The sequence below is a fragment of the Pipistrellus hanaki genome, assembly GCF_964339955.1.
Source record: "Pipistrellus hanaki genome assembly, chromosome: 18".
Taxonomy (NCBI): Eukaryota; Metazoa; Chordata; class Mammalia; order Chiroptera; family Vespertilionidae; genus Pipistrellus; species Pipistrellus hanaki.
Genome location: NC_140520.1, coordinates 12,766,879 through 12,794,362, shown reverse-complemented (window position 1 = coordinate 12,794,362; position 27,484 = coordinate 12,766,879). Strand labels below are relative to the sequence as shown.

General features: G+C 42.9%; 2 protein-coding genes across 22 annotated transcripts in view; both read right to left on the bottom strand.

The window, feature by feature from the left end:
* Positions 1 to 1,329: 1,329 nt before the first annotated feature.
* HAX1 (HCLS1 associated protein X-1) lies at positions 1,330 to 4,256 on the bottom strand. 3 transcript variants are annotated; one of them, XM_084866878.1, is made up of 7 exons: positions 4,073 to 4,256; positions 3,319 to 3,578; positions 2,948 to 3,165; positions 2,195 to 2,246; positions 1,954 to 2,060; positions 1,738 to 1,828; positions 1,330 to 1,593 (listed from the first exon to the last, which is right to left on the bottom strand). In XM_084866878.1, exons 1-7 carry the CDS (start codon positions 4,123 to 4,125, stop codon positions 1,502 to 1,504), a joined length of 873 nt encoding a protein of 290 aa, XP_084723004.1. In that variant the 5' UTR covers positions 4,126 to 4,256; the 3' UTR covers positions 1,330 to 1,501. The 3 variants fall into 3 exon arrangements, with proteins under 3 accessions (XP_084723004.1, XP_084723005.1, XP_084723006.1); XM_084866879.1 differs by having other exon boundaries at positions 2,948 to 3,162; XM_084866880.1 differs by having other exon boundaries at positions 2,948 to 3,135.
* Positions 4,257 to 4,356: 100 nt separating this feature from the next.
* Positions 4,357 to 27,484, bottom strand: part of UBAP2L (ubiquitin associated protein 2 like) — a 47,648-nt gene continuing 24,520 nt past the window's right edge. For 7 of the 19 annotated variants that reach the window (XM_084866724.1, XM_084866722.1, XM_084866712.1 and 4 more), the window contains 17 exons: positions 24,151 to 24,349; positions 23,266 to 23,543; positions 22,937 to 23,109; positions 21,402 to 21,591; positions 20,410 to 20,464; positions 19,426 to 19,600; positions 18,364 to 18,436; positions 17,013 to 17,208; positions 16,832 to 16,920; positions 15,749 to 15,802; positions 15,071 to 15,152; positions 13,966 to 14,183; positions 13,351 to 13,456; positions 8,559 to 8,626; positions 7,440 to 7,637; positions 6,971 to 7,021; positions 5,467 to 6,105 (listed from right to left, as the gene is read on the bottom strand). In XM_084866724.1, the coding sequence (XP_084722850.1) occupies positions 6,010 to 6,105; positions 6,971 to 7,021; positions 7,440 to 7,637; positions 8,559 to 8,626; positions 13,351 to 13,456; positions 13,966 to 14,183; positions 15,071 to 15,152; positions 15,749 to 15,802; positions 16,832 to 16,920; positions 17,013 to 17,208; positions 18,364 to 18,436; positions 19,426 to 19,600; positions 20,410 to 20,464; positions 21,402 to 21,591; positions 22,937 to 23,109; positions 23,266 to 23,543; positions 24,151 to 24,349 (2,301 nt within the window). In that variant the 3' untranslated portion in view covers positions 5,467 to 6,009. Of the gene's footprint in view, positions 5,440 to 5,466; positions 6,106 to 6,970; positions 7,022 to 7,439; positions 7,638 to 8,558; positions 8,627 to 11,461; positions 11,863 to 13,350; positions 13,457 to 13,965; positions 14,184 to 15,070; positions 15,153 to 15,748; positions 15,803 to 16,831; positions 16,921 to 17,012; positions 17,209 to 18,363; positions 18,437 to 19,425; positions 19,601 to 20,409; positions 20,465 to 21,401; positions 21,592 to 22,936; positions 23,110 to 23,265; positions 23,544 to 24,150; positions 24,350 to 27,484 lie in introns of those variants that run through there. The other 12 variants (XM_084866718.1, XM_084866720.1, XM_084866717.1 and 9 more) reach the window with 4 other exon arrangements.

The following is a 27,484-nucleotide window of genomic DNA, read 5'->3' as shown; positions in this document are numbered from 1 at the left end:
GGAATAGTCTTTTAAAAAAATTAAATCTTTACTATTGAAAATATTACATATGTTCCCTCCTGCCCCCCTCCCAACACCCCCCCAACATGCATTTCAGAGAGGGAGAGGGAGAGATAGAAACATCAATGATGAAAGAGAATCACTGATTGGCTGCTTCCTGCACATCCCCTACTGGGTTCAAGCCTGCAACCTGGACATGTTCCTGAACCATGGTTTATGAGTTGATGCTTAACCACTGAACCACATCGGCTGGGTGCTACTAGTAATTTTTTTGTTATTGATTCCTTATATATATTTTTTTACACATAAGCTCATGGTACCTATAAATACAGTTCTACTTCTTCCTTTCCATACCATGTCCTTCTCTAGCTAGAACCTTCAGTACAATGTTGAATAGCAGTGGTAAGAGCAGATATCTTGTATTTCAAATCTTAGTTGGAAAAGCACCATTAAATATAATGTTTAGAGTAGAACCTCGGTTCTTGAACTTAATTCATTCTGAAAGGTTGTTCAAAAACCAAATCATTGTTTCCCATTAGAAATAATGTAAAGTGAATTAATTGGTTCCAGATCCCCAATTATAATCATTAAATAACCATTTTAATCTCTTATATACAGTACATGTCTGATGTGCTATTTAATCTATAAACACATTAAAAACAAAAAGGACATGAAATGTAAATGAAAGTTTAACAAAAAGGAAATGAAATGTACATTAAAAAAATAAAAATTTAATAATAAGCAGCAACAAAAGCAAAAAACCCCAAAACACAGCACAATTTCTTGAGATGTTAACAAGCCGAGTTTTAGCAGTAAACTGACTCATACTTGATAATTCTCTCCTCTGTAGCTTGAGAGACACGTCACTGATCATATCAGCATGAAAGAGTTGTGAGGTTGAGAAGTGAATTGTTCAAGATGGAAGATGTTTGAGAACTGAGGTTTGATCGTATACCAGTAAAGGAAGAAATATTTGCCCATGTAGGTCCTTAAATGATCCCATGAGCTACACAATCATAGTGCTCCCACACCAAGGGAAGCAGTTTCCCCTACAATTCCAAGCTCTCTTGCTTTTTTTGGAATCTGATGCATCCATGTCTGGAAATTCTCTTGGGATTATCTCTACATATCCTATCTCCTCCAAGAGGAAAATTATTTTCTACTGGTATCTGATCTTTACTTATATGATAGATAAACTGTAATTAATCAGGTTTTGGAAGTAGAACAAAAAATTAAGAAACAAGGAGAAGGTTTTAGGTCAAGATAATTTAGGAAACCCTGGATGGTGCTAGAAAGTGCAACATCCTTAATAAAACCAAGACCAAGAAATTAGCATAAATAAAAGTTTTATTGGTCAGTTTGCATGAATGACATACTGACATGCCCCCAACTCACTGTTCCACACACCAAGGCCCTGAGGTGGCAGGAGAAGCTGAGCCCATTGATGGTGAGAAAAGGGTGAGAGGTGGGAGAACATGAAGGCCTCTGAGGGTTAACAAGGCTACTGGGACCGGGACCGGGACCACCGACCTAGGAATAAATCCAGGATGGAAAAGGCATCATCCAGGGCTGGAGCTGTTGGTGTTTCTGGACCTAAGAAAGAGAGTGAAACACAGACACACTAAGAGGCAAGGCAGAGGCAAAGGATGGGAATAATAATAAAAGGTAGAAGAGTACGGGTTTTCCTTTTCCAAGGAATTAAAAGATGGATCACTTTGACTCCCACTCCTCACTTACCCTCTCTAGGACTGCCATCTGCTTCTTGAACGGTTACTGTGGTTTCTGTTCGGCCCTCACTATCCACCACAGTCCGGCGTTCCTCTACTGTCTACAAGGGAAAGCCCCACAAATATCCTCAGCATCCCTGAAGGTGAGGTCCTGGTTTCTTGACAAAGATCCCTCTGTCCAAAACATCCTTAGCCACAGTTCCTTTTACCCCTCTCCCCAACTCACCCCATCTGGCCTGGTGATCTTGGTCACAGAGACACTCTTGAAATAGGATTTGGGCTGGGGCTGCAGAACTGGGCCAAGGCCCTCCTGGGAAACCTGGGAATCAAGATCTAGGAGGACAGAGAGAAGAAACAGGAAAGAAAGAGTCTAAGGGAAAGAAGGAACCAGCGTGTCAGGAAGAAACTTGAGGGAGAGAACTTCTGAAGAACAACAGCGGGCGGGCGAATGTCCTCTCCAGACTCACCCTTGTCCTCTTTGGCTCTCGAAGGGGGGGTCACAGGCCACATGTCATCAAACTGCAGAAGAAGCCAAAGGAGACGAAATGACATCTTTCAATCTGAAACCTGAGGAGTCACCTGACCCAAAATATTCCCAAGTTCCAAAACCACCTCTCCCCAGAAGAGAGAATCCTATCCAAGATTGCTTTATTTACTCATTCTCCCTCTTTCCTAGCTGTTTTATGTATCCTTCTACCAAAAAAAAAAAAAAGCCTTTCTGCCCTGGCTGGTGCGGCTCAGTTGGCTGGAGTGTCATCCTCTGCAATGATTCCGGGTCAGGTCACATACCCAGATTGCAGGCTTGATTCCCCCGTCAGGATGTGTGCAGTGGCAACCTACCAGTATAGATGTTCCTCCCCCCCCCCTCCCCCGCAAGTCAATAAAGACATATCCTTGAGGATTGAAAAAATAAAAATAAAAGTGGGGATGGTAAATTTTAAAAAAAGTGTTAATGACCTGTTAACTTTCCTGATCTCCCCCAATAAGCCTGCCTTGTCCAAGAATCTCACAGACCAGTATTTTTTATGAAAAAGCATAACTCCTATTTCCCCCCAAAGAAAATACTACAAAAAGCTTGATATAGGAAACAGATAAATTAGTGGGGGGAGAAGGGAGCCCAGTATTTCAACCCACGTCTGTTAGATTCCAACAAGGATTTTAGTTTGTGCCCTCTATTAGGGGTCTCCACAGGCTTCCATTTCAGGCTCAGATGTACTCACCCTATGAAAAGGTCTCTGGGAGCCCCAGCCTGGTGCTGGTTTTGGAGAGTCAGTTCTTGTATCACTCTCCAAGGCCCCCCCAAAGATCCTGTGCTGGTGACTGTCTGGATACTTAAGCATCGAGTCCCGAAGCGTCTGTCCCTCCTGCAATCTCCCACTAGGTGTCTCTGACTCAGGACCTGGAAGCTCTGCAGGAAGATGGCAAGTGTATATGGCTGCTGGGGGAGGGAAAGGCCTTGGGATCTTTTAATCCCCCTTGAAATGATCAGTCTCCTCACACCTCCCACCCCCCAACTACTTTCTGCAGGCTCTTTATTTCACCCACCAACCCAGTATAAACCACAGGTTCTCCCTCAGGGGCAGCCACACACCAGGAGGACGGGAAGGCAAGGTCCAGGCCCCCATCTCGCTGAAGATGCTATTAAAATCCCGTACTAGGTCATCGAAGCCGAAGTTGTCGTGGAAACGCATCCCTCCTCCAGGGGTGAAGCTGAAGCCGAAGCTAAATTCCTCAGGGGGCTGGGGACCCTCAAACCTCGGGCTCCTAGGGCCCCAGGCGGCTTCTCCTTCTTCTTCATCCTCATCCTCATCTTCATCTCGAGTCATCCCTCCAAAAAAGGGGTCTCTGTGGCTGGGGTGGAGGCAGATTGGCCACACTCACTTCTTAAACCATAACATCAACTCGTGGGTGGCGAAGTGTTACAAGAACAGGTGTGGGAGCTGGCGTGAGGATTAGAAGACTGGCCATCGGGGTGCTGTTTTTAATCAGGTAGTCATCCTCCCAAACACCTCCCCTCGGCTTTCCTTCATGGTCTCCAGCCCCTCCCTTCTCCCAGGGTCCTGCTCACATGCTCATTGTCCTCTACCCCAAAGCCCCACACTCCTCCCCGCCCAGGCCCTGTTGCATCACCCCGGATTGGAGAAAGGCTTAAGCTGTTGCTTTTCCTCCTAACGACCGCCTTGGTTACTGTCGCGGGGTGAGTGTTCAATGTTGTGACCTCTGTTCTCTCCACAGGAGTTGAAGGAGTGGAGATATAGAGGGTGTTTTTCCAACTACAGGGTGTCAGAGGTCAAGCTCCTCTCAGAAGACGCCCCTTCCCTTGTCCGACCCGGATCCATGCTCACCTCCGAGGTCCAGGAAAGCCGAAAAAGCCCCGAAAGAGGTCAAAGAGGCTCATTCCCGTATCGGGACTCGAACCTCCGAATCCCACCAGAGGCCCATTCACACAGGGAGGGAAGCCTGCGCTACGCCGTCGGAAATTGGGCGAAGAGTCAGCTCAAGCTGCCGGAAAGCAAACCTGCGACGGACACCCTGTCGTAAAACGGCCGTAAGCCGACGCGGAGGGGGCGGGACGGACGGGCCTCTCAACTTCGAAAGGCTTTCATTTCACAGCAGCAGTTTTTTCCCCCTGGTAGTGGGCGTCCTGAATTTTCATCTTCCAGCGATCACCTGTCTCCTAAGCCAATTCTTCTTGCCGACCAACCCGGCCCAACAAGGTATTTCCCTCCCAAAAGGGATCTCTGGTGCCGTTAAAGCAGCCAGACGGCCGCCCATCCGCACAAATGAGACGGTCCCACGCCCACCCTCACCGCCGGTTCACCACATCCGTGGACGACCAGTCCTCCATCTGAAACCAGCTTGCCCCTTCCTCGGACCTGTTTCTTGACTGACCTCAGTGAAGTCTAAGTGGGATGGATAAAATATTTTATCAAACTCCTTTACTGAATTCCCCACTTTATTATTCTCCTCTCTCCAGTTAAGGAGCTTGTCATTACCATAAAGGATTCTTTTAATTTTTCTATGCAAGCTTTACAACCAGCAGAATAAGTGCTTTGTGAGAGACCAAGGGAAATCTAGTGAAGAGTCTCGGAAGAGAAGAAATAATATGGGGCTCTAAGTATCCCCCTTTCCCTACCATTCATGGCTTTCAAAGCCTCTCCTTCCTACACCCCTGCCCCAACCTCACCCCTGGCCTTCCTCTAGACTTCTTTTCAGGGGTTTGGGTATAGCTAGGGAAAAGGAAAGCACCCCAGCAGCAAGAACTCCTCCTAGGAAAATGTGGCCCCAAACTTCAGTTTTGCCAGCACACAGTGCATGTTGCCCTCCTTTCCAATTCACTTGCTTGGACTCAGCTAAATTATACTTTGACTTTACAAAGGCATTTCTTTCAGCTCCTTCTTAATCCTCTCCCTTTCCACCCAATACCCTACCCGACTCCCCTTTTCTGCCTGAAATCTGCCATGTATGTATCAGGTTTTGAAGGAAATGAAGATTTGAGGTGGTTCTTTCCAGGCAACAGGCTGTGAAATTCTTAGGGGAGAAGGGAAGAGAATCCCCTCAAGGGCACAGTACTAAGTCATTAAGGTCAGAGGTGTTCTTAAAGGATGAAGATTTCATTTTATTCCACTGCCTTCGGGGCCTGCTAGAAGAGGCCCAGTTGGTACAGTAATACTTATTCACCAAGCTGGTCATCCGCGAGACTGAGGATGTCCTAGACGGAGCAAGAATGGGCAGAGGCTGAAGGTAGATGTTTTCTTTTTATATATACAAGACACATTAATCCATTAAATTTGAAGACACAGTACAAAAAAAAAAAAAAAAAAAGAACCACTTCAACTAATCCATCTGACAATGCTGTTCATATTCATGACGCCATTTTTTGTTGTTGTTTTGCTTCCTAATAATAAAGGAGGAGACATAGGGCTGTTGGGCTGATATATATTTGGGGGTTCCCCCCTCCCCACCTCACCCATACACCACCAGGGTGAATAGGAGGAAAAGGAAGGGCAGGGCCCACAGCAAAGTTTCATAATCTTGAATGCAAGGGGGAAGGAGGAAAGGAAAGGGGAGGGGGGAGTGAAAGTACAAATCCTATAATACATACAACAGAGTGGGGATGGTATGGGAATGGACAGACATGAAGCTGAGGCATGGGGTGGGCCACTGGGGTGAGGGTGGGGCAGTGGAACCCCTCCACATTCCTCTCTTTGATGCTGTTTCCACAGTTGCCAGGCTGAGAAGCCCTCTCAGAAGATGGGACCAGGAAGAGAGGGTCAGGGCCTCAGTTGGCCCCCCAGCTGTAGCTGTTGTAGGCAGACTTGTTGGTCTGGGGCTTCTGCGGGATGGAGCTGGTCTGGCTACGTTGCCCGCTGCCCGTCTGCAGGGGAATGGGAGGATGATGGGGAGGAAAAAGGTGTCTAGTTAGTATGACAAATTTGTGACAACTTCAGGTGGAGATTTGGAAATCATCTTGCTTTCCCATTCCCCTTGCTTAGAAACTTTTGAAGCTTCTCGACCGCAGAAAATTTGGTTTATATGGCTTCAAAAGCACCTCTGACCAAAACAAAACAAATCACAAAAAGCACCAAAAACCCCCCCAAAAAAACCAAAAACCAACCCTTCAAATAGGGAAAAGATGAAAAGAGGGCAAGATACCTTCAGAGATTAGACAGTGAATCAGTTCTACTCATTTTCAATTGTACCTTCTCCTCTCCTCATCCCCCTGCTCTGAGAAAAGGCAGTTCTCTAGAGAGAATTATGGCCTCTTGGAGATGAGTGATCACAAATGACTTCTTTCTCATTGATCCCCAGGAAGGCCTCACTTGGAAAGCTGCCTTTGAGAGCCAAGAGGCTCTTATTCCAGTTCCCCAGCCACCTCCAGTGGAGGAGGGCACTTTACCACCCCTGGCTCCCCTCCCCTGCCACATGTATCGTATCTGTGAGCCCATTGTAGGCAAGGTGGAGAGACAGTCTCGAGGCCCCAGGCTTCAGATGCTGCCCCAAGAATCCTTTCCATTCCAGTAACCAAGTGTTCCCAGAGTTGGGGAAGGGCAGAAAGAAAGAGGGCATTGAGGAGGGGAGGACAAGAGAGGAATGGGAGGCCAGAGAGCTCAGCAAGGTGTTTATATGTTTGTGTATCCCGATTTGTGATCGTGCAAACTTTTCTCAAATTCCCTAAGGCTGTGGAGGTGTAATGGGGACTGAAAAGGAGTGGGTTCAAGCATATCATTCAGTTTCATTACCTGCTCCTCCTGCTGGCGCTGGCAACAGAGAATCATCTGCAAATATGGTAGCTGAGGCAGAACCAGGATATATGGAAAATAAAGGGACAAACTTTGACAATAGAACTCCACCATTGTTAGAAGGGAAAGCTATAATGTGAGGGACGGGGGAGGGCTGAGAGAGGGAAGAGGGAAGGTGTGACCCAGGTCTGATGGGATGAGGAAAACTGTGATATGGGAGGAGGTGGAGGAGAAAGGCACCAAAGGAATTGGGCAGAATTAGGTTTCAGTCTGGCCCCTTCTCTGACATCTCCTTTGCCGGCCACTTGTGTTATGTGCGCTTGTGTCTGTAATGTGCTGTGTGCCCATGGCTGGCGCTGGGGAGGATCGGGTGGAGGTGGTGGTGAGGAAGGGTAAGAAAAGGAAAGGGAAGGCAGTTTTAAGGGATAAGAAGGAAGAGGAAGAGAAAGGAGAGAGGGAGGGCTGTTACCTGGCCATCCTGCTGTAGGTGATGGTGGAGGATCTGCGAATGCGGCTGCTGATGGGGGGTCAGAATGTGCATAAAGGGGGCAGGTGGGTAGGCAGCAGCTGTGGCTGGATTGATGGGCCCCCCACTTCCTAGGGCTGAAGGCAAGCTGAAGGAGGCAGCAGGAGTACCGGAATGAAAACCTTGTTTCTCAAAAGATTGCTATCCAGGAGGATGGGAGGAGAGAGTAAAAGGGATCAGCAAATGAATCCTTAGGATTTGAGCCCAAGCTCTCCCACCCTCAAAAAGCAGCATGGTGTCACAGAAGGATGCTGCACCTGAAGTCAGATATTCAAGTCTCAGTCTCGGCTCTGTGCTTTAATAGCTGTGTGATCCTGAGAAAACTACTCTGAGCCTGTTTTCTCATATATAAAATGATGCTTATCGACCTCTTAGTTTTAAGGACAAAATGAGGTTGGATGTGAAAGCACTTTGTAAAACCTGTCATATACAAACATAGTGAAATCTGCTGATTACTCCTTAGCACCCCTATCTCTGGTGTTGGGTAGATATAGGTACTCCATGGGTTTTTTTTCAAAAGAAATGCTGAGTTATCTTTAAAGTCTTGGCCATGAAGCACTCCACCATAACTCCTAATACTTTGTATCAAACTTTAAATTATTTATGGTGGTGGGAGAAAAACAAAATACAAACCTGTGGATAATTCAAATGCTTCACTTTACTGAGTCGGGTTTTGCCCACTCCTTTCCCACTCTTTATTGTAGATATACTTACAAAGAAGGGAATGAACTTATCTTCCTTCATTCCATATTCATTCTCTTTGAAAGTTATGAAAAGGTTGGTTGTGTGCAGGTTAAGGACCAGTTACACAATCAATCACATGACACATTGCAATTTTCCAACCTTCCTATGGCATTTCTCATTTGTTCTCTCCCTCCCTGAAGAATGAATTTGAGTTTCCTCGAGAAACTAAAGTCCAAAGATGAATCATGTTCTAGTAGACTGGGTTTCCTGACACCTGCTCACAGGTGTAAGGGCTGTTCCTGCTCACTTCTATCAATGCAACTCTATCTTCTCTATGTCTGTCTCTTTTTCCACTTCTATCCAGAGCCAGGCACCTACCTGGGTTTTGGAGTACACAGAACCCGAGATGTCTGGCACGCCCGTGTTACTGGAGGTGACTGATACACCTGAGGGAGGAGGAAACAGATAGAGGAGGATTAGCTCAGCTAGCTGCCTGATCCCCTCCCTGGGAGGCGGTGAGTGACATGTGAAGTCTTTCTAGCTATAGCACGGCAAGGGAATTTTGGTCTGTTTTTCCAGCTTCAGGTCAGTCTTGAGGGATAAGAGCTCATGACACAATGGCTAGCTAAGGGTTCTCTTGTCCTTTCCAGGTGTGTACTGAGTATATGTGTGTGAGTGAGGTGAGTTGGTTTTGGAGGGACAAGAGGAAATAGCCAAAACTCACTAGTACATAAGCTTTCAAAACACCTCGGTAGCAAAGCCCAACAGGAATGTATTACACTTATATTGTTCATTTTAAATCAATCCACCAGACTTCACTCATTCCTGCTCCAGAAGACAGGTAATCTGGCTCTTTTCCTGTTCATGAAGAGACACTCTTAGGCTCAAATGCATGCTTTCACAGCATAAGGTAAGTACTAGAGAAGCAGTTCAATTCCACCTCCGAAAGTACTTTTATTCTCCAAGCTTCAGCTCACTTAGCCCAGCTTCTCCAATCTTGGAGCTTCTAGGCTGTATACTTACGAGTTGGCATAAAGATGAAGATCCAGCTACGCATTTTAAGGGAAGGGGGGTAATGAAGGCATATAGGAAGAGGCTATCTCTTGCAGTCTCGGTGGGACACAAAACCTAAATGTTATTCTAGTTTACAACTTTGGCTTCTCCAGGAAATAAAGGCTTCAATCCATACTCTTAACAACTTGCATGTTTCCTTTTGAAAAACTCGTTACCACCACTACAACTTAAAGGAAACCAAAGTAATACAATTCCTCATTTTAATTTATACTCCACATAGTCTACCTCCTGGGGCAAAAGGTCAAGGTTAGAGGGGAAAAAAAGCCATCAGGTAAGCTAATCCAGCATCTTACCTTACTAAAATTATATGCGAAGATTTGAGGTAAAGTAACTCAAATTTAACTAGGAACTTAAAGCATGATTTTAAAAGAGATATTAGTTCTCATGAATGGAGATAAAATGAAACTCCAGAAGAACTTTGTATTTCAGTCTATGTCCTTGGAGCCTTCTCCTTTGCTGTTAGGATTACTTTGACAGAAGAGTTTTTTTTAGAAACACTGTACTGAAGTGACCAAATCACAAATGAAGAATCCTCCATTCACCCGCAATTCAGCAGCAATCCCCCTTCAAACTGCAGAACCCAAATCCTCCCAATGTCTAGGACAAACGCAGTCATCAAAAGTTAAGCCCACCTTAGACAGCCACTTTAGAATCTTCCCAATAGAAGTGGCCTCTTAACCTGGAAACCCCTCCCACAAGTCCAGATAGTTCCAGGGAGGAGCAAACACCAACTAGGAAAAAGAACAGAACTACAGAAAGCAAGCATGAGAAAATACTTCCCCGTGTCCAAAGTATCAACTATACTTTCTGGGCACAAAAGTAAAAGGCAGGGGCAATATGACGTGATTGAGTTTTCTTCCCTTTTCCTTTTTTTCAAATCCCAGGAGCCCATCTGGTAAATCACCAGTAACTTGAAAAAACTAGCTTATTTTTTTGTATGGAAAAAGCTAAGCTGATGAGGTTTGTATGGAAGGTTTGAGTAAAGTGTAATAGACAGGATATAAGTAGAACATGTTTTAGGAAAATGAGATGAATTTTACTGCAAAGACTCAAAACAGCTTGCTGACACCCCTTGGTCATCCCACACAAATGGAAGAAATGGCTAACTTGACTCTCAGACTGGGTGGTAAGGAGCAATTTAGTTTCAATGTGCCCCTACTTGGTCTCATTTTTTTCAGAGGCTGGACTAGCTAAAAACTAGCTTATAGTCCAGAGGCTTTAAGTTGGATATTGACTAAAGGGACTGGAAATACAGGGGGGGAGGGGAGGGAGATTTCTCCTTGTAGTCGCCATAATAGCTTCAGTGTAAGCATTAGAGGTCCCTACCAACCCTTTACCAGTTATTAGAAAGCTCCTCAGGCTTGAGTTCTCTTGTTTTCCTTCCAAGAGTCAAAATCCCCTTCTATAATCATATTAACACCATGTGGACAACAGGGAGGAGACCAAGAACCAACTCTCCCCCTTGGAAAGTTGGTTACATCCCCAGGACAAAATTACTCCAGAGGGCTAGGAAGAAGGAAAGTAATATTGGGGTTTCCAATTAACCAAGCATGGTGGTCTCCCTGTGCAAGTTAACGGTAAACAAGGGGCTGGTGATGTACTAGTGGGATTGAGAATTTCTATAATCAAAGATATCTAACCAAACTTCTCCCAAACATCATTAGCTACACCCACAAGTGCAAAACACTAATAATCCACAATCCCTGAAGGGACTAAGAACAATGCTCCAGGCCAGCAGTTTCCACAGCCTGAGTCATCAACTAGCTGGTCCCTCAAAACTCTATCAGATCTCAGCCAGCCACTTGGCCTGAGGGAACCAAATGTGGGAATTAAACCTTGAAGATACTTCCCCAACAACAGCTCTGAACACCATCTCTTCTACCTTTTACCGTGACATGACACTAAACCTCTTTTCCTTCCCCTCTGCTTATGTCAGAGGCAAGGGGAAGATCTGAATGAAAAGTGAAGAGCTATCATAAGCATGGAGAATCAGGGATTTTCTACAAATAACTTTCTTTACCAACCAATCAACAGGTTGGAAACGGAGACTGTTTCCCCTCCCCCACCTTCATAAAATCACCATACTGAAGTTACCAGTTCTTTGGCTATGCTGGAGTTTGATTGAAAAGGCCACCCTCCACCCTTCATCCACTGCACAACATTGGATCCTAGTGTCCAGAGAGACATGCACGGAAAGAACGCCAGAGTTAGCTAAAGAAATACCACAGTTTATTGAAGACTACAAATATTTTTGTTACAAGTTGAAACTACATGCCTTCCAGAAAACAAAAGCAACAGCAGGTGTGTGCATTGATGCTTCGAAGGTGCTGCACCGCTTGAACTCGAAATGGGTAAGACAGGGTCAGACACATGGGGGAGAGGGAACTGGGGGAAGGGCAAGTTCAAAAGCCCAGAAGGTATCCACCAACTCATTTCCCCAAGCCACGCAGGCATGGCCTCAGCTCAGCAGGCTCTCCTCAGTGGTCTGGTTTCTGAAACAAGACTTCAGTGCAAATTTATACACACACACAAAACATAGCCCCCAGCCTTGGGCCAAATTAGCTCTCTGCCGTCCAGAAATGCTTGTAAGGGGGTGGATATTTTCTTCCTAAAAGGAATCAAATACATAAAAATAAATGAATTTAGAGGTTGATGAGGAATGGGATGACAACCTTCTGTGGGGCTGGGAACTGGGGGTTCTCAAGAGGGCTGTTAGAGAGTTTCTGAAATCCTAAGGGAGGTAAGAAGCTACGATTTCCAGAATCAGGTATGCTATTCTTGAACATGGTCCAGCTAAAACTTTAATCTCAGAATGGGGCAATTCCCCAAAAAGTTTATAATATTTCCCCAAGGATTAGGGTGGATCATGCTCAGTGAGAGGAATAGCCAACAGGGGTCCTAGATATTAAATCTCAATGGGTGCCTCAGGATTTCTTGAGTTTAAATCTTGACCTAAGTCATACAACACAGTTCAAAACTCCACTTCGCTGTTAGTTCCCAGACCAACTGCCATCTGTGCTCAGCTCAGTTTCCCAATTATTAAAACCTTTGGGCAATTTATCAACTTGGAGGCCACACAAGGGTAAAGAATGCAGATGCAGCTCCATCCAAATCATCATGAAACCATAATTGAGCAGATTTTTGAAGTACAACCCTCAACCCCATCCTCCTCCCCCCACCCATATTCATCTACAAATCACTGAAAAAAGTAGATGGAATTGTTTTATTCAAAGACTCCTTTTCTTACTCCCTATCCTCCAAAAGTGGAGTATAGGTGTCAGGTAGAGGCAAGGGATGGACTAAAAATCTTTTAGGTCAGTACCCATTCAGGAGATTCCAACATTTACCTCCCTGCCATCAGATGTGCAAATGGATTTTGCAAGGAGCCCAGGCACACAAGTGAAGGAACCTAAAGGTCCAACTCTCATTTTATTGAGTACAGGCATACTTGGTTTTATTGCACCTCACAAGTGTTGCATTTTTTGGAATGTGAAGGCAAGACCATCCACCACCAAAGACTACAATCATTCTATTATGGTGGTTTGGAAGAGAATCCACAATATCTCCAAGGTATGCCTATACTCATGCCCTAATTCTTTCTCTCCATATTTTAGGTCTCCTAGCTTGGGACTTAAAGGAGGCCACATAAAAAAAAGTAGTACTACAAAGATATTTAAGCTAAGTCTACTACAGCACACTAGCAAAGAAACCTTTTAACCCTTCTATTAAATAAATATGGCCTCTTTTGTATGATCAGTACCATACATATTAACACTTGCCTCCATTGACATCTCAATGAAATCTTGGGGCCCCTTGCCCTGCTTCCCACCTAAATATTAGGCCAGCCAGCACATGCTAATAGTCAATTCATGCTCCAGGCCATCCCTGTCATATAGTGACTATATGGTCTAGTATCAAGCTCCTCTGTTGGGGCTGCTCAGGCAGACACACAAGCAGTCAATCATTAACAATCATACATGAGCAGCAGCAGCACCTTCACCAACACAATTTTATCAAGCATGGAGTCTTCCTCCTTGAAACTCATTTAATAACATCCCACAGGCACCACTGACAGCTGGGGTCAAGATAAGCTTACCAGTGTTGTATCCATGAGACCCATATCCACTTGGCTGTTGGAAAGGGGTGGCCGATGCATTCACACTGACATTCACACCATGCTGCTTGGAAGAGGTAGGAGCCACCTAAAGAGTAAAAAGGCCAGAACTGCAGTGAAATGGAAGCAGACTACCATTCACCCTACCCATTTTCTGGTTGTGTGTTTTTGTTTTGTTTTGTTTTTGCTTTTTTGGATCTCACCCTACCCATTTCGTTCAGGGACTCAAGCATTCAGATGATTACCCATTGTGATATAGGCTGACCACAGTTTGCTTACAGAATGAAATAGGCTTCCTATCAACTTTCTAAAATCAGTGAAGTCAATAAATGGTACTTTGAAAGAAGGGAAAAGGGCAGTGATAACAGGGAATGAAAGACAGTCTGGGAGTAAAGCTATATGCCATCATATTCGTATTTTAGCTAATTCTAAGAATAGGTAATCCTTATCCCAATACCCCCAATTTCAGCCCCATTCCCTCCTCCAGGCCAGAAAGAGAAACTGTTCCGCTCCATCTATTATTAAAAAGTCCTTGAAAGCACCTACAATAGTGTCCAGGGTTGGGATACTTTACTGCAAGGCAAAACCAGTACTCACAGGGAACACAGCAGGCCCATACTGGAAGGTGCTGGGGAGGCCCGGAACCCCTGTGTAGTATGGCAGGCTGGTGTAACTGTAGCCAGGAGGCAGCGCCGGGTTCAGGAATGTCTGCTGCGTGGTGTGGTGAGTCTGCGTCTGGTTCTGTTGGGGTTGGGCCAAGGTAGTGGCCGGGGCTGGGGAGGAGGCATCCCCACGGCCAAACTTTGTGAGGTCACCTGTGACAGGAGAGGCTAAATGTACCTGCCTCTTTCACCCCCCACACCAAAGCAGAATTACTACTTCTGGTTTCACATGATTTCAGAAAATCCTGTTAAATTTGAATTACATTTCTTTGCAGCTCCACAGCAAGCACAGTGCTAGTCAAGGACTAATGTCGAATGACTGTGCAATGCTGCAGCAGAGACAGGCTCCCAGAATAAAATTCCTGCGTGATTTCCCTGCCTACTCATTTCATCTCCCTCCATGGAAACACTCCATGCTGGATTAAAAAAAACAATGATAGAACCCGATCAGTTTGGCTCAGTGGATAGAGCGTCAGCAGACTGAAGGGTCCCAGGTTCGATTCTGGTCAAGAGCATTACCTTGGTTGTGAGCACAGCCCCAGTAGGTTTTATGCAGGAGGCAGCTGATGGATGTTTCTCTCTCAATGTTTCTAACTCTCCCCTCCTCTCTGTAAAAAAATCAATTAAACAAAACAAAACAAAAACAATGATAGGTCCAGAAAATGGTAGATCAGTGAGGACAACAGAAGGCGGCCCATGGATAATCAAGATAATGGCATTGGGACTGCTCCTGTGAGTAGGGTACAGGAGCAGAGATGAGCCGAGGAAGGCCAGTTCAACCACTGCCTTTCCTGGAAAAAGCTGGAGAATATCTGAAAACCAAATCAAAATATCATCTGAATGACAGGGAGACAAAAAGTGAGCTAAGGAAAAACTTGCCAGATGCCCAATTTTAGCAGGATTCTGAATCTACCAATACTGATTCATCATATCCATTCTCTATTTCTGCCAAAGATCTTAACTGAACTGGGTCCCTTCCTGCTACTAATCAGGTTTCTGCCTCCCATCTCTCCTTTTATTTAGCCCTATCCCAGTCCTACCAGAATAAGGGTTGCTGGCCAGGCTACCATCCCTCCCAGTTAGCGGCGTGGTGGGTGTGGGAAATGGGATGCTGTAGTAATCCTAGAAGAGAGAATTAAAAGAGCAGAGTTAATGCCACTATTCTCTCTGTTGAGAGGCAGGAAAATGTTGAAGTAATGCAACTTATCCAGCCACTGAATAGGCTGGCTAGAATTGGCACAAACTCCAAATTACTCTTGCATACTCTGTCCCCCCTGCCTGGACATGGGCACAGTCAAGCAAGGTCTACTGGTATGCCCAGTGTAAAACACACCAAGTCCACCAGGACCAGTAATATTTTCAAATCTGTAGATAATTATCGCTAATAATCTACTACTAATGAGAAAATAGATCTTCCTATAATTCAAAGTGTCTGAAACATACAGAAAGCATCTTGAGAGTTCCAGGGTACCCTGAGTTATAAAATGCTAAAATTTGTTTACTTCAAAGATGCCACAATTCTGATTTTTCTTTTAAGTTATCTTCTATTAGAGCCACTTCCCAAGACACCATACTTTGATATATCTTAAAAGGTGTGTATGAAAATAATGGTTGGGAAAGAGCTATGACTTATCATCTGATAATGTGAGAGCAATCCTCCCCCCCAAGACTAATTTTAAGATTGCTTTCTTTTCCTACGCCCTACATCACATACTCACCAATGGAAATCTTGTCTGAAGCATCTGCAAGTCATCATAACCATATACTTGTGGCTGAAAGATACAAGCATGTAACAATACTAATGTGGACAGATCATGATATTAGCAAACCAAGGAGCTAGGAAACAAGATAAATCAACAGAACGTTCATCCTCATTTTTAGGGAAGAGTAGGAGACAAATTGTTTCCTTTAGTTTCCTTTAAGAAGAAAGAAGTGAATACAAAGAGATTAAGTGATTCATGAAAGGTATTGAAGCTTTCCTTGAGTTATACACTAGTGATTCAACTAGACTGGCTTCGAACACAAGTCATACATCAATAGCCTGCTCTTACTTTCTGTTCCACCAGCCTGTCTCTTATAGTTTTCAAAACATGGCTTAGCCCTGGCTGGTGTGGCTCACTTGGTTTGGGTGTCGTCCCATACACCAGAGGTTGCTGATTTGATTTCTGGTCAGGGCACATGCCAGGTGGCAGACTTGATCTCTATAGGAGGCATGCAGAAGGCAGCTAAGGTGAACAACGTTTCCCTCTCACATTGAGTTCCTCCCTCCCTCCTTCCCTTCCTCTCCCCAAAACCAATATAAAATAATTTTTTTAAAAATTGAAATATATAGTTTTCACAGTATTACAGATGTCACCTATTTCTACCTCCAAACCCGTTTGCAAAAGGCGACTACTGTCAGCCACCTATTTTCACGTAGACCTAATAGAGTTGGGAACTCTGGTCTGACCAGGTGGGAGCCAGCAAAGACCCTCATAGATAGGAAATCAATTCAACTAGAGAAAATAATTCTCTAAGAAATTAAAAGGGATATCACGTGGACCTTCTGGATTTTGGCTTCTGAGGCCGAGAATATGTATTTCACAGAGAAAATATACAACAGAGGGCCTGGCCTCCATTTAGTCCTTCCTCTCTGAAAACTGTTATTTTTTCTCAAAACTGCAAAGAGTAAAGCCCTGTTTTCATGCAACAACCACTCATCTGTTCTATATTTTAATTACAGTGTTCCACCTGAAGCCAGATTTATAAAGAGTAGCCACACCATCTTCATTTTTTGGAGAAGACCCCAAAGTCTCACTTACCGGGTAGGCATGTAACAGCCCTGGAGCCATAATATACGGATTAGGCAACAATGGCGGGACCCCAGGAGGGAGATTAGGAGGAGCTTTTCCTAAAAAAGAAATTACAGTTTTATGCTGTTACACAATTACTTCTCTCCTTCATCCCATAGGAATGCCATCCACCTTTTCTATGCAGGGCTACCTGAAGTTGTAGCAACTGAGCTTCGAGTCGAGGCTGTGACAGTGGAGTTGCTGCCTAGGCTGAGGCCCAGGCTGCTGCCACTATTGAGACTGGAGGAGACACTGACCACTGGCGGAGGTGCAGAGACTGTGCTGGACGTTGTGGAGAAAGTACTGGAGGAAGAATGAAGATTCGCCTCACTCTCCACGCTTGTGTGCTTCAAAAAGAGAGCGGTGGAAGAGAGGAGAAGGAAACAGCAATTAGCATAACCGGTCAGGAAAGATCAATAATCCCTGTTGATTATATCATCAATCAACTTCCCAATTAAAAAGGCTGAGGAATGGCCCTAACCGGTTTGGCTCAGTGGCTAGAGCATCAGCCTGCGGACTCAAGGGTCCCAGGTTTGATTCCGGTCAAGGGCATGTACAGGAGGAAGCTGATCAATGGGTGTGCAGGAGGCAGCTGATCGATGTTTCTCTCTCATTGATATTTCTAACTCTCCCTCTCCCGTCCTCTCTGTAAAAAATCAATAAAATAAAAAATTTTTAAAAAAGGCTGAGGAATGGTACCAGAGTGTACTCTGCCAAATTAGAAGAAATTACTAAATACTTGACAATTCCCTAAGAGTCATCTGATAAGGATGGTAACAAAAGACCCACTACACACCATTACACTGTTCAGAACAGTAGCAGAGAGAGTAGGGACAAACCAACCTCCCCCCAAACCAACGCTGGTTGGCCAATAAGAAGACAGAGATAGTTTAAATACAAAAAATATATCATAGCCTTTTTCTCCTACACTCTTCATTAGTTCAGAATAAGACCAGTTCATGGGACAGGAAAAAGTTCTAATAAACTTAAACACGAAATCGTATATTTGAGAAACAACAGACTCCTAGAAAAATCTTAGCCCCCATTATCTCCCCTAGGCTCCTGGCAAACCAGACACCTTTGCCCCAAATGTTAGTTGTCTTCCTTACCATCTCAGAGTAATGAAATAGTTGCTATAAATCACAACAGTGAAATTAATTCTTTGACCAAAAGCACTTATTTCATCTCTACTTTTACAGATGCTCAGATTCACACTATTTTCAGGACTCATGAGCATATCTCAGACCAAGAATAAAAATGCCTGTACCAGTTAGAAAAGATATTCTTACAGAAGTTATTGTAGCATACAAAAGCCACACCCAGCTTCAGTTAAAAAAAAAAAAAAAAAAAAGTCACACAATGATTCAGGAAAGTTACTTCCAGGGCTTTGAAAACCTCAGATCAATGATCATTTTGCCACCTCAGAATCCCTTAGGAGAATCTTATGGTTGGATAGTAGTAAGTATAAAAAAACCACAATTCTTTTATAGTACCATGCTTACCAAAAGAGTGGATGTCGAAGTACGCCCAGAAGATGTTGATGACGAAAGGGTATTCTGCTGAGTAGATAAAGTACTGTAACAAAAAAAGAAAAAAAGAGGGTGTCATAAGACACAGTGCTATAGTTACCTGACCTGAAGCTTCAATTAAGAATACAGCAAGAGTTTGGCCAGTTTGGCTCAGTGGTTGACCCAAGAGGTCACAGGTTCATTTCCTGGTCAGGGCACATGTCTGGGTTAAGGGCTTAATCCCTAGTAAGGGACATGTAAGAGGCAACCGATCGATGGTTCTTTCTCATCGATGTTTCTACCTCTCTAACCCTCTTCCTTCCTCTCTTCCTAAACATCAATAAAAACATTAAAAAAAAAAAAAAAAAATACAGCCAAAACCGGTTCGGCTCAGTGGATAGAGCATAGCCTGCAGACTAAAAGGTCCCAGGTTCGATTCCGGTGAAGGGCATGTACCTGGTTGCGGGTGCAAGATCGATGATTCTCTCTCATCGATGTTTCTAACTCTCTATCCCTCTCTTTCTCTCTGTAAAAAAATCAATAAAATATATATTTTTTAAAAATAAAGCGCCGAAACCGGTTTGGCTCAACGGTAGAGCGTCGGTCTGCGGACTGAAAGGTTCCAGTCAAGGGCATGTACCTTGGTTGCGGGGACATCCCCAGTGGGGGGTGTGCAAGAGGCAGCTGGTCGATGTTTCTCTCTCATCAATGTTTCTAGCTCTCTATCTCTCTCTCCCTTCCTCTCTGTAAGAAAATCAATAAAATATATTAAAAAAAAAAAAAAAAAAAAAAAAGAAAGAAAAAAAATAATGCAAGAAAATAAGACAGAATAGGACCAAGGAAATCTAAGATAATATAGTCAGCAAAATAGCCAGCCAGGGGTAGAGAGCAAAGGTAAAATGGATGTTGAAAAGGGAAAATAATCATCCTGTCTTTACTTCCCATACCTTTTAGGTAATCTACTTAGCTAATGTGATCTGAGCCAGGTGGAGGGTTAATAAGATAGAACCAGAGAGCTCCCACCAACTCTAACCTCCAATCCTCACCCCAAATCACCTGTTGTGTTGTGTGGTAGTAGTATTTGGAATCTCCTCATTGTGACTCAAGCCACCCAAAGTGGATGAGTGCTGATTGGTTGTCGTCAATAAGGAAGCTGCAGATACCGTTTCACTGAGAGGGGGGATACTAGAAGTAGAAGGTGAGTCAGATTTCACTGCAGAGCCTGTAGCACCTGGAAATGAAGAAAGGAAGTCATCTCGTCAGAGGAAGGAGAATGTCTATAGGTGTGGCTCAGTTGGTTGAGCATATCTCATGCACCAAAAAAGGTCGCTGGTTAGATTCCTATCAGGACACCCGGCCAGGGTGTGGGCCCGATCCCTAGTAGGGGGCATGCAGGAGGCAGCTGATGTATGTTTTTTTCCTTCTCCCTTTCTTTAAAATAAATAAAAACATATTAAAAAAAAAACAAAAAAAAAAACTTTTAAAATGAAATGATGACTATAGTTCTAGGCTGTCCCAAAGACAAGAGTCTTGAGTTATTTAATAATGGATCATTTGTGTTTAGGTCGAATCCTTTTCCATTTTTTAATTCCAAGCATTTCAGAGCACCGATCTCCTTTACCCAGTGAAGGGAACCAAGGGTATTATCACCATTTTAAGACAGAAAACCTAAAAGTTAGGATGGTTTGAGATTAAACAACAAGATAGAACCAAACTAAGACTATAACCACATGTTCTGATCATTGAGCTGGGGCTATTTTCACTACAATCTAGGAAATACAAAAATAGTGAAAGGACAGGGAAAACACTACACACGTAGGTGGTTTGGTTCAATGGCTGCTCTCAGGCTGAAGGGTCCTAGGATGGATACTAGTCAGGTGCATGTGAAAGGCAACCAATCAATTTTCTCTTTCTCTGTCTCTCCCCCTTCCTTCCACTCTCTCCAAAAATCAATGGAAAAATATTCTTTGGTGAAGATTAACAAAAAAAGAAAAACAACAACACTATAACTGGGAGGAAAAAAACCTGAAGAACACTCACCTTCAACAGATTGCGTGGTCTGTAACTGCGTGGCCTGCACAGAACTGAAGCCATTCTGATATAAAACAGGAGATAAACAGATAAATTCAAGTGAACAGAACAAATTAGTACTGACTGACACAACTTAATTTTCAACAAAATTCTGTAAATTATCATAATTTAGACTATCAAAAGAAAATAAAACAAAAATTAACAACAAAACAAAGATGCCTTAGGCAGTTTGGCTCAATGGATAGAGCATTGGCCTGGGAACTGAAAGGTCCCAGGTTCGATTCCAATCAAAGGCATATGCCTGGGTTTCGGACTCTATTCCAGCAGGGGGCATGCAGGAGGCAGCCAATCAATTATTCTCTCTCATCATTGATGTTTCTGTATCTCCCCTCCCTCCCTTCCTCTCTAAAATCAGTAAAAATATATTAAAACAACAAAGATAAACAAGCAAACATGAAAAAACAAAGAGACATAAACCCTGTGTGACCCAAAGCAACAGAAAGCAACCCCCAGATTGCTGAATAAATTCCTAACCCAAATAGCTGCAGAAGAAAGCCCAAATCCAGTGATCCTTGGGGGGAAATGTTGGAGTAAGGGAGTTCAGCCAAGTCACTTATTTTTCTGGCTGCACTGACAGCGCCACCATATCACCTCTGGCATAAGCTATCCCCCTCCCCAAGCCAAGACATGGCAAGGTGAGATCTACTGCTATGCACCCAGCATGCTAGCAATCAGCTCTTCCAGCAATCCATTCAGAACACAGGCACTGAGTCTGATTCTACTAGAAAGAATGACTCGAGTGCAGGGAGAATAGTTTTCTGGTTCTGAGTCTCCAGGCTTGCTAAAAATAACTTTATTTCACCAACCACAGAAATGTACTTTTATCAGCTTCTCAATAAGCACTTCTGAGGTGTCTTAGCACTATTTGTCAAGAAACAAAACACTAATATTAAAAGGCCCCTGCCCACTATGTTTCTAATCAAGGTTCATGAAGACACTACCTTTGCCTGAGTCAGGTCCTTTTGGGGTGATGAAGAGATGGAGCTGGGGAACCGCCGAGTCTGCGTGGATCTCTGTTCATACAGAGGGCCCTGAGCATTGTTTTGGGAGGTATAGGTTGTCGACTGAATTGGGCCACTCTGATAACCGGACTCCTGACTCTGATTAGATGAAATTGTAGATGAAGATTCACTGTGGGTAATAAAGAAGAAATCTATCAGAGAAATTAAATAAAGCAGATCGATTGATACTAAGGAAACAGTGGAGATTAACTAACTACTAAAGTTATTTCAATCCAAAAAGAAAATTTCCAGCAACAATAAAAGAAACCACCATTTTCTCCTGACAACTGAATGCATTTCCATAACCTACAGAGCTAAGTATTTGAATTAAGAATTTAAAATATTTAGTTTAAACATTTAGAAGTTTAAAACATTTATTGTCCCCCCTATATTCTGCTGTTATAAGAAAAAGAGGCTACAAGTCAGTAGAAAGGATACACTAATCAGTCCCTTCATCATAGCATGAATCATAAGCATGAGAGCATCATCTTTTGCTCATATACATTTTAAGTAATTCTGAGCCCTGTCTCTTTCAAAAATCCCATTAAATACAAAGTTACTGGTAGAACTTTCTAAGAGGAACTTTTGAAATATTCTCATGCATTAATGGCATATGATTCAAAATATCTAGGCTAGGGCCAAACACCTATTTTCATTTATTTATTTATTTTAATTCTAAGGATTGAGAAAAGCAGCCTCGACCCCTAAAATTCCTCCAGGATTTTCTTTTTCCTTTAAAATAAATAAATAAATAAATAAATAAATAAATAAATAAATATTTAAATTGATTTTTTTACAGAGAGGAAGGGAGATAGTTAGAAACATCGATGAGAGAGTCATCAATCAGCTGCCTCTTGCACCCCCCACACTGCGGATATGCCCGCAACCAAGGTACATGCCCTTGACCGGAATCGAACCCGGGACCCTTCAGTCAGCAGGCTGACGATCTATCCACTGAGCCAAACCGGTGTCAGCCCTCCAAGATTTCCTATTGCTTAAGAAGGCCCCCCCTGAAGTATCAGAGGAAGTAGGAAAGTTTCTATTGGAAAGGTTCCTTTTCATCTAATACATCAATGTTTTCTCCTTCTTAGGAGTTCCAAGTTATATTCTTCAAAGGCCTAAGTCCCAAACCAAAGCACTACAAGTGTCAAAAGCATTTTTACTTATTTTTATTTTTTTTCAAAGGCATTTTTAGCTGTGGCAGATGCCAAGGTACTTTCCATTGGAGGTACGGCACACCTCTGTAAGAGCTGTGTTTTACTGTTCTGGAAGTACTCAAAGGTATTATTCCCTCTGTTTAGAGTTACAGATGATCCTAGTAATGATATTTTAAAGCGCTACTTTTTAAAAGTGGCTATTATTTTCTCACTCGGTCAGAGACTTGTCATCCCTAGAATTAGAAGAATAAGCGAAGATCCTTAGGAAAAGTGGTGAAAACCTAATACAAGAAGCCTTATGACTGAGGTTCCTGCTACCTGGCCGTGCTGGTATAGAGGCTATTTGGAGCCTGGCTTGAAGAGGCGGTCGTGGTTGGAGTGGACTCATAATCAGAAAGCACAGGCTCTGACCCAAACTGCAATGCCCCAAACTGTAGGTTTAGCCCTGAGATATCTGCTGAGCCAGGCATCTCCACAGCCAGAGCAGGAATCTGTAGAGAAGAGAAAATAATGCCTTATTGTAACCTTATTTTGAGACTAATAAAAAAACCCATGCTTCAATTTCCCAAACTAATATTCTTACAATCTCAATTCCTAAATCATACACTGTCTTGCCCAGGGCAATATATATCTAAAAGTTCAAGTACCTTAGAAGTCAAGGAGGTTTTTTTCTTCTGCTGTTTCAGTTTTTGCTGAGCCGGCTGAGGGCTGGAGGACTGGTTGTCTGAAGACCCAGGAGACATTTGTGGAGCCGAGGTGGGTTTGCTTGGCAGCGGAGAAGAGGGGGGTGGAGGTGCGGCCGTGGAGGTAGCCGCTGCGGGGGGCTTCTCCTGAAGGAACACCTCCATCATGGTTGACGATGGAGTGAAAGCCTGGCGCTTTGTAAAGGGGCTGTGCACTGTTGAATCATTTGGGTTCTTCAAATCTGCATGAGTAAACCCACTATGTGTAAGGCCAGAGATACTGATGAACCTCAAGAAAATGCTGTTATCCTGCTCTTGAGCCATGAACAAGGTCTTCAGGATTAGAAACTCATATAAATAGGTCCTCTTTTAAGGCATTATCTCATTTCTGTAGGTAACAATCATTGGATCACATTTTTCTTATGTAGAGCCTAGGAACCTAATTGAATCAACACTATTACCCTACCTGTTAAGACAGGAATCTAGGAACTGTCCCTGTTTAGAGTATAAAGTCATAAAATGGCCAAGTCCATGAAACTTTCCAAAGGGAATATGCTGATTTCAAACACTAAAGATAAATCGAGGGAATTAAAAGAAACCCCCAGGTCAATAGAAGACTATAAATATATATAAAGCTAAATTTAATGAAAGAATTTATAGCCTTTTATTATAGACTTTTTATTATTCCCCAGCTTCAGAAAGCCCAGCTCACTAGGGGAAATCACTGTGGGAAACTAGTCAGTTGGCAGCCCTTTTCCTTAGTTCAGGACATACTCTCTACCCCCTACTCCTGCTTAACAGTGATGCTCCAATGCTTAAAGAATTCAATACACTTTCCATTTTTCTCACCATACTGCACCAGCGATGGGGACTGTGTGGTGGAGCCCATGTCCCAAGAGGAGGTGGTGGTGGTTCCAGATTGAGAATGCTGAGCTGCCAACTGAGCCAGGGCCTGAGCAGTCTTGAATTGCTCCAAGAACTGGGAGCCTGTGGTGCTGCCACTTTTAGCTTCACTGACATCGCCAAATCCTTTCCCTAACATGCTCACCTGTAAATCAACACAGAGATTAGAGAAATCTATAGCCAACAACCTTGTTCAGCCACTCAAAAAGACACTTATCCAGGGTGAGAGCCAGTATAAATGAGACAAGTAAAGATTGTCACCAGACTGAGTACACAGCAGAGTCCGTTAGAACACAAGCTCTGGAGTCAGACTATCTAGATTCAAATCCCAGTTATGTAACCATGGAAAAGTAATTTTTCTGCACCTCATTTTCCCTCATCTGAAAATAGAAATAAAAGTAGTTCCTCAGAAAGTTGTAGGATCAAACAATGTATGTACAGCATTTAACGTGTGCATAGAACACAGTAAATACTCAATAGAAATGACAGCTATTAAAATTTATACTTTTATCAGCACTTCCTCCTTCTCCTCTTCCCTCTAGCTCAGGCATAAAGCTCTTAATGATTAGAGGATATTTTTCCCCTTTCCACTCCACAGCTCAAAAGGAACAAAAACAGCCCGGCCAGAGTGGCTAGCTAGGTTGGTTGAGCAATATCCCGTGCACCAAAGACTTGCCAATTTGATTCCAGGTCAGGGCACGTACCTGGGTTGCAGGAATGTATGGAAGGCAAACCAATAGTTGGTGTTTCTCTCTCACATCAATGTTTGTTTCTCTCCCCCTCTCCTCCCTTCCTCTAAGTAGTCCTCAGATGAGGATTTTTTAAAAAGGAACAAAAACAACTAATTAGAGTCTCATCGCTATGCTGCTAATACCGTTTCCCCGAAATAAGACAGTGTCTTATATTAATTTTTTTCTCCCAAAGTTGCGCTAGGTCTTATTTTCAGGGGATGTCTTATCTTTCCATGCACTAGGTCTTATTTTCGGAGGATGTCTTATTTTTGGGAAAACATGGTAGCTGGCATAGAAGCAAAGACCATTTTAGGGGCCATCCTACCTTCAGCACTAGACAATCAAATGAGTCATTATGATTTAACTGTTTTCTCTATGTGTATCCAAGTATGAGGTAATGACAACAAAGCAAAATTTACTCGTATGCTTTTGGGAGATTCTCCCCATTGCCTGCTACACCAAGTAAAACTATCAGCCTAGTCCAGAATATGAACCATGTGACCTTAACTATTCTAGGAAACCTCCAAGGAGATTTAATCTCATTTTCCTTAAATTCTTATTTAACCCTATAATCATTATCTTGATTGAGCAACGCTTTTTTTCTTTTCTAAAATATATTTTATTGATTTTTTACAAGAGGAAGGGAGAGGGATAGAGAGCTAGAAACATCGATGAGAGAGAAACATCGACCAGCTGCCTCCTGCACACCCCCTCCCAGGGATATGGCCGCAACCAATGTACATGCCCTTGACCGGAATCAAACCTGGGACCCTTCAGTCTGCAGGCTGAAGCTCTATCCATTGAGCCAAACTGGTTTCGGCTGAGCAACACTTTCTTATACAGAACCAGTCTGTCCAACTCAAGGTAAGTCATTTCCCCCACTTCAGTCTATTATTCCAAGATTATACAAAAAACAAAAACAAAAAAACCCCCAAACCAGAAGTCTAGTTCAAAGTATGTGATGTGGCAAGATGATCTCACACAGCAATGACTACCAAATATTCTACAAGTGCAAAGCATATTAAAGATATGTAAAATTACTGAATCTTCACATACTGTACATGGTAATTAATAGAGGCTTCTGTATTATTCACATCTGTTAAATTTTAAGGGAAATCAAACCTCTGTTTATTCTCAATGGAAAAGAAACATTAAACAGCTCAGTGACTAATACAGGTGACGAGAAAAAAAACAGAATAACATTTATGTTTAGTTTAACATACCACATTAAAAAAATGTAGGATTAGTGAAAATATGTTGAAACTTTAAAAAGGCAATTTAAGAGATACAGAGCACTTAACATTTTCCAGTCTTATCTTCTAGAGCACATGTGTCAAACACAAGGCCCGCGGGCCAAATCCAGCCCGCCAGGCCTTGCAATGTAGCCCGCACCGCGCTGTCATCACTACACTCCGCTGTCAGTTTATGACATTGTCAGTTTATGACTGTTCAGTAAACCATTCGGCCCGCGATTTAGGCTGGATTTTAGATTTTGGCCCCTTCTCTGATTGAGTTCGACACCCCTATTAGAGGTTGGTATTTCCTGATGTCTCTTTCACCTTCTTACAACTTTGACCCATTTTGCTGCTCTCTTCTTTATCTTTTTCTTTCTTTCTTCTTTATCTTTTTAATCTTATATTCCTTTCCTTCTTACCTCTCTCCTTCATTTTCTCTCCTATCACCTTTTACTTATGGCAGAATATCAACCACCAAATTATTATTGGCACAAAAAAATCACTTTAAGACAAGAGTTAAAAGCAGACAGAATTCTGAATTAGAGGCTAGCTCAGCAATTTTCTAGATAAAATAATTACTATAATCCTACTACTGGAAAAATAAAACTATATACAATACACAGTCTTTTACCTGTTTAAACCTATAGTATCCCTCCACCAAAAAATAAAGACAGGAAAAAAAGAAAAATCAGTACTTCTTAACATTTACTGACTATAAAAAAATTGGTTCTTGCATCATTTGTTTAACTTAAATGATTCCTTTGCCATAGTTAATGACCTTGAATTTTTAAAATGTTCGGAATCAAAAAGTCATGGGCCATAGTGTTCTAGGTTAACAGATAACACCACTATTGCCACCATATTTGTACCTTATCCATTATCTCCCTAAAGCCTAAAAGATAGGCAAAGCAAGCACTTAAAAACATTTTTTAAGGGGGAGAGGGACTGAATGAGAGTGGGCAAAGTGGGGGGAAATTGGAACATCTATAATAGTGTCAACAATAAGAATAAAGTTTAAAAAAATTTTAATTTTAAATATTGGGGTGATAGTGGTTAATAAAATTACATAGATTTCACGTGTATAATTCCATAATACATCATCTGCAGAACTAGCACTCTTTCTTTTTTTAATTTAAAAAAAATATATATTTTATTGATTTTTTAGAGGAAGGGAGAGAGAGAGAGCTAGAAACGTCGATGAGAGAGAAACATCGACCAGCTGCCTCTTGCACACCCCCATTGGGGATGCGCCCACAACCAAGGTTCATGCCCTTGACCGGAATCTAACCCGGGACCCTTCAGTCCGCAGATGGA

Coding starts and splice junctions, on each gene's coding strand:
- HAX1 (XM_084866878.1), bottom strand. CDS start 4,125: ATGAGCCTCTTTGACCTCTTTCGGGGCTTTTTCGGCTTTCCTGGACCT. Junction 3,166..3,318: donor CTTGCCTTCCCGTCCTCCTG/GTGTGTGGCTGC, acceptor TCCCTCCCCCAG/CAGCCATATACACTTGCCAT. Junction 1,594..1,737: donor AGATGGCAGTCCTAGAGAGG/GTAAGTGAGGAG, acceptor TCTCTTTCTTAG/GTCCAGAAACACCAACAGCT.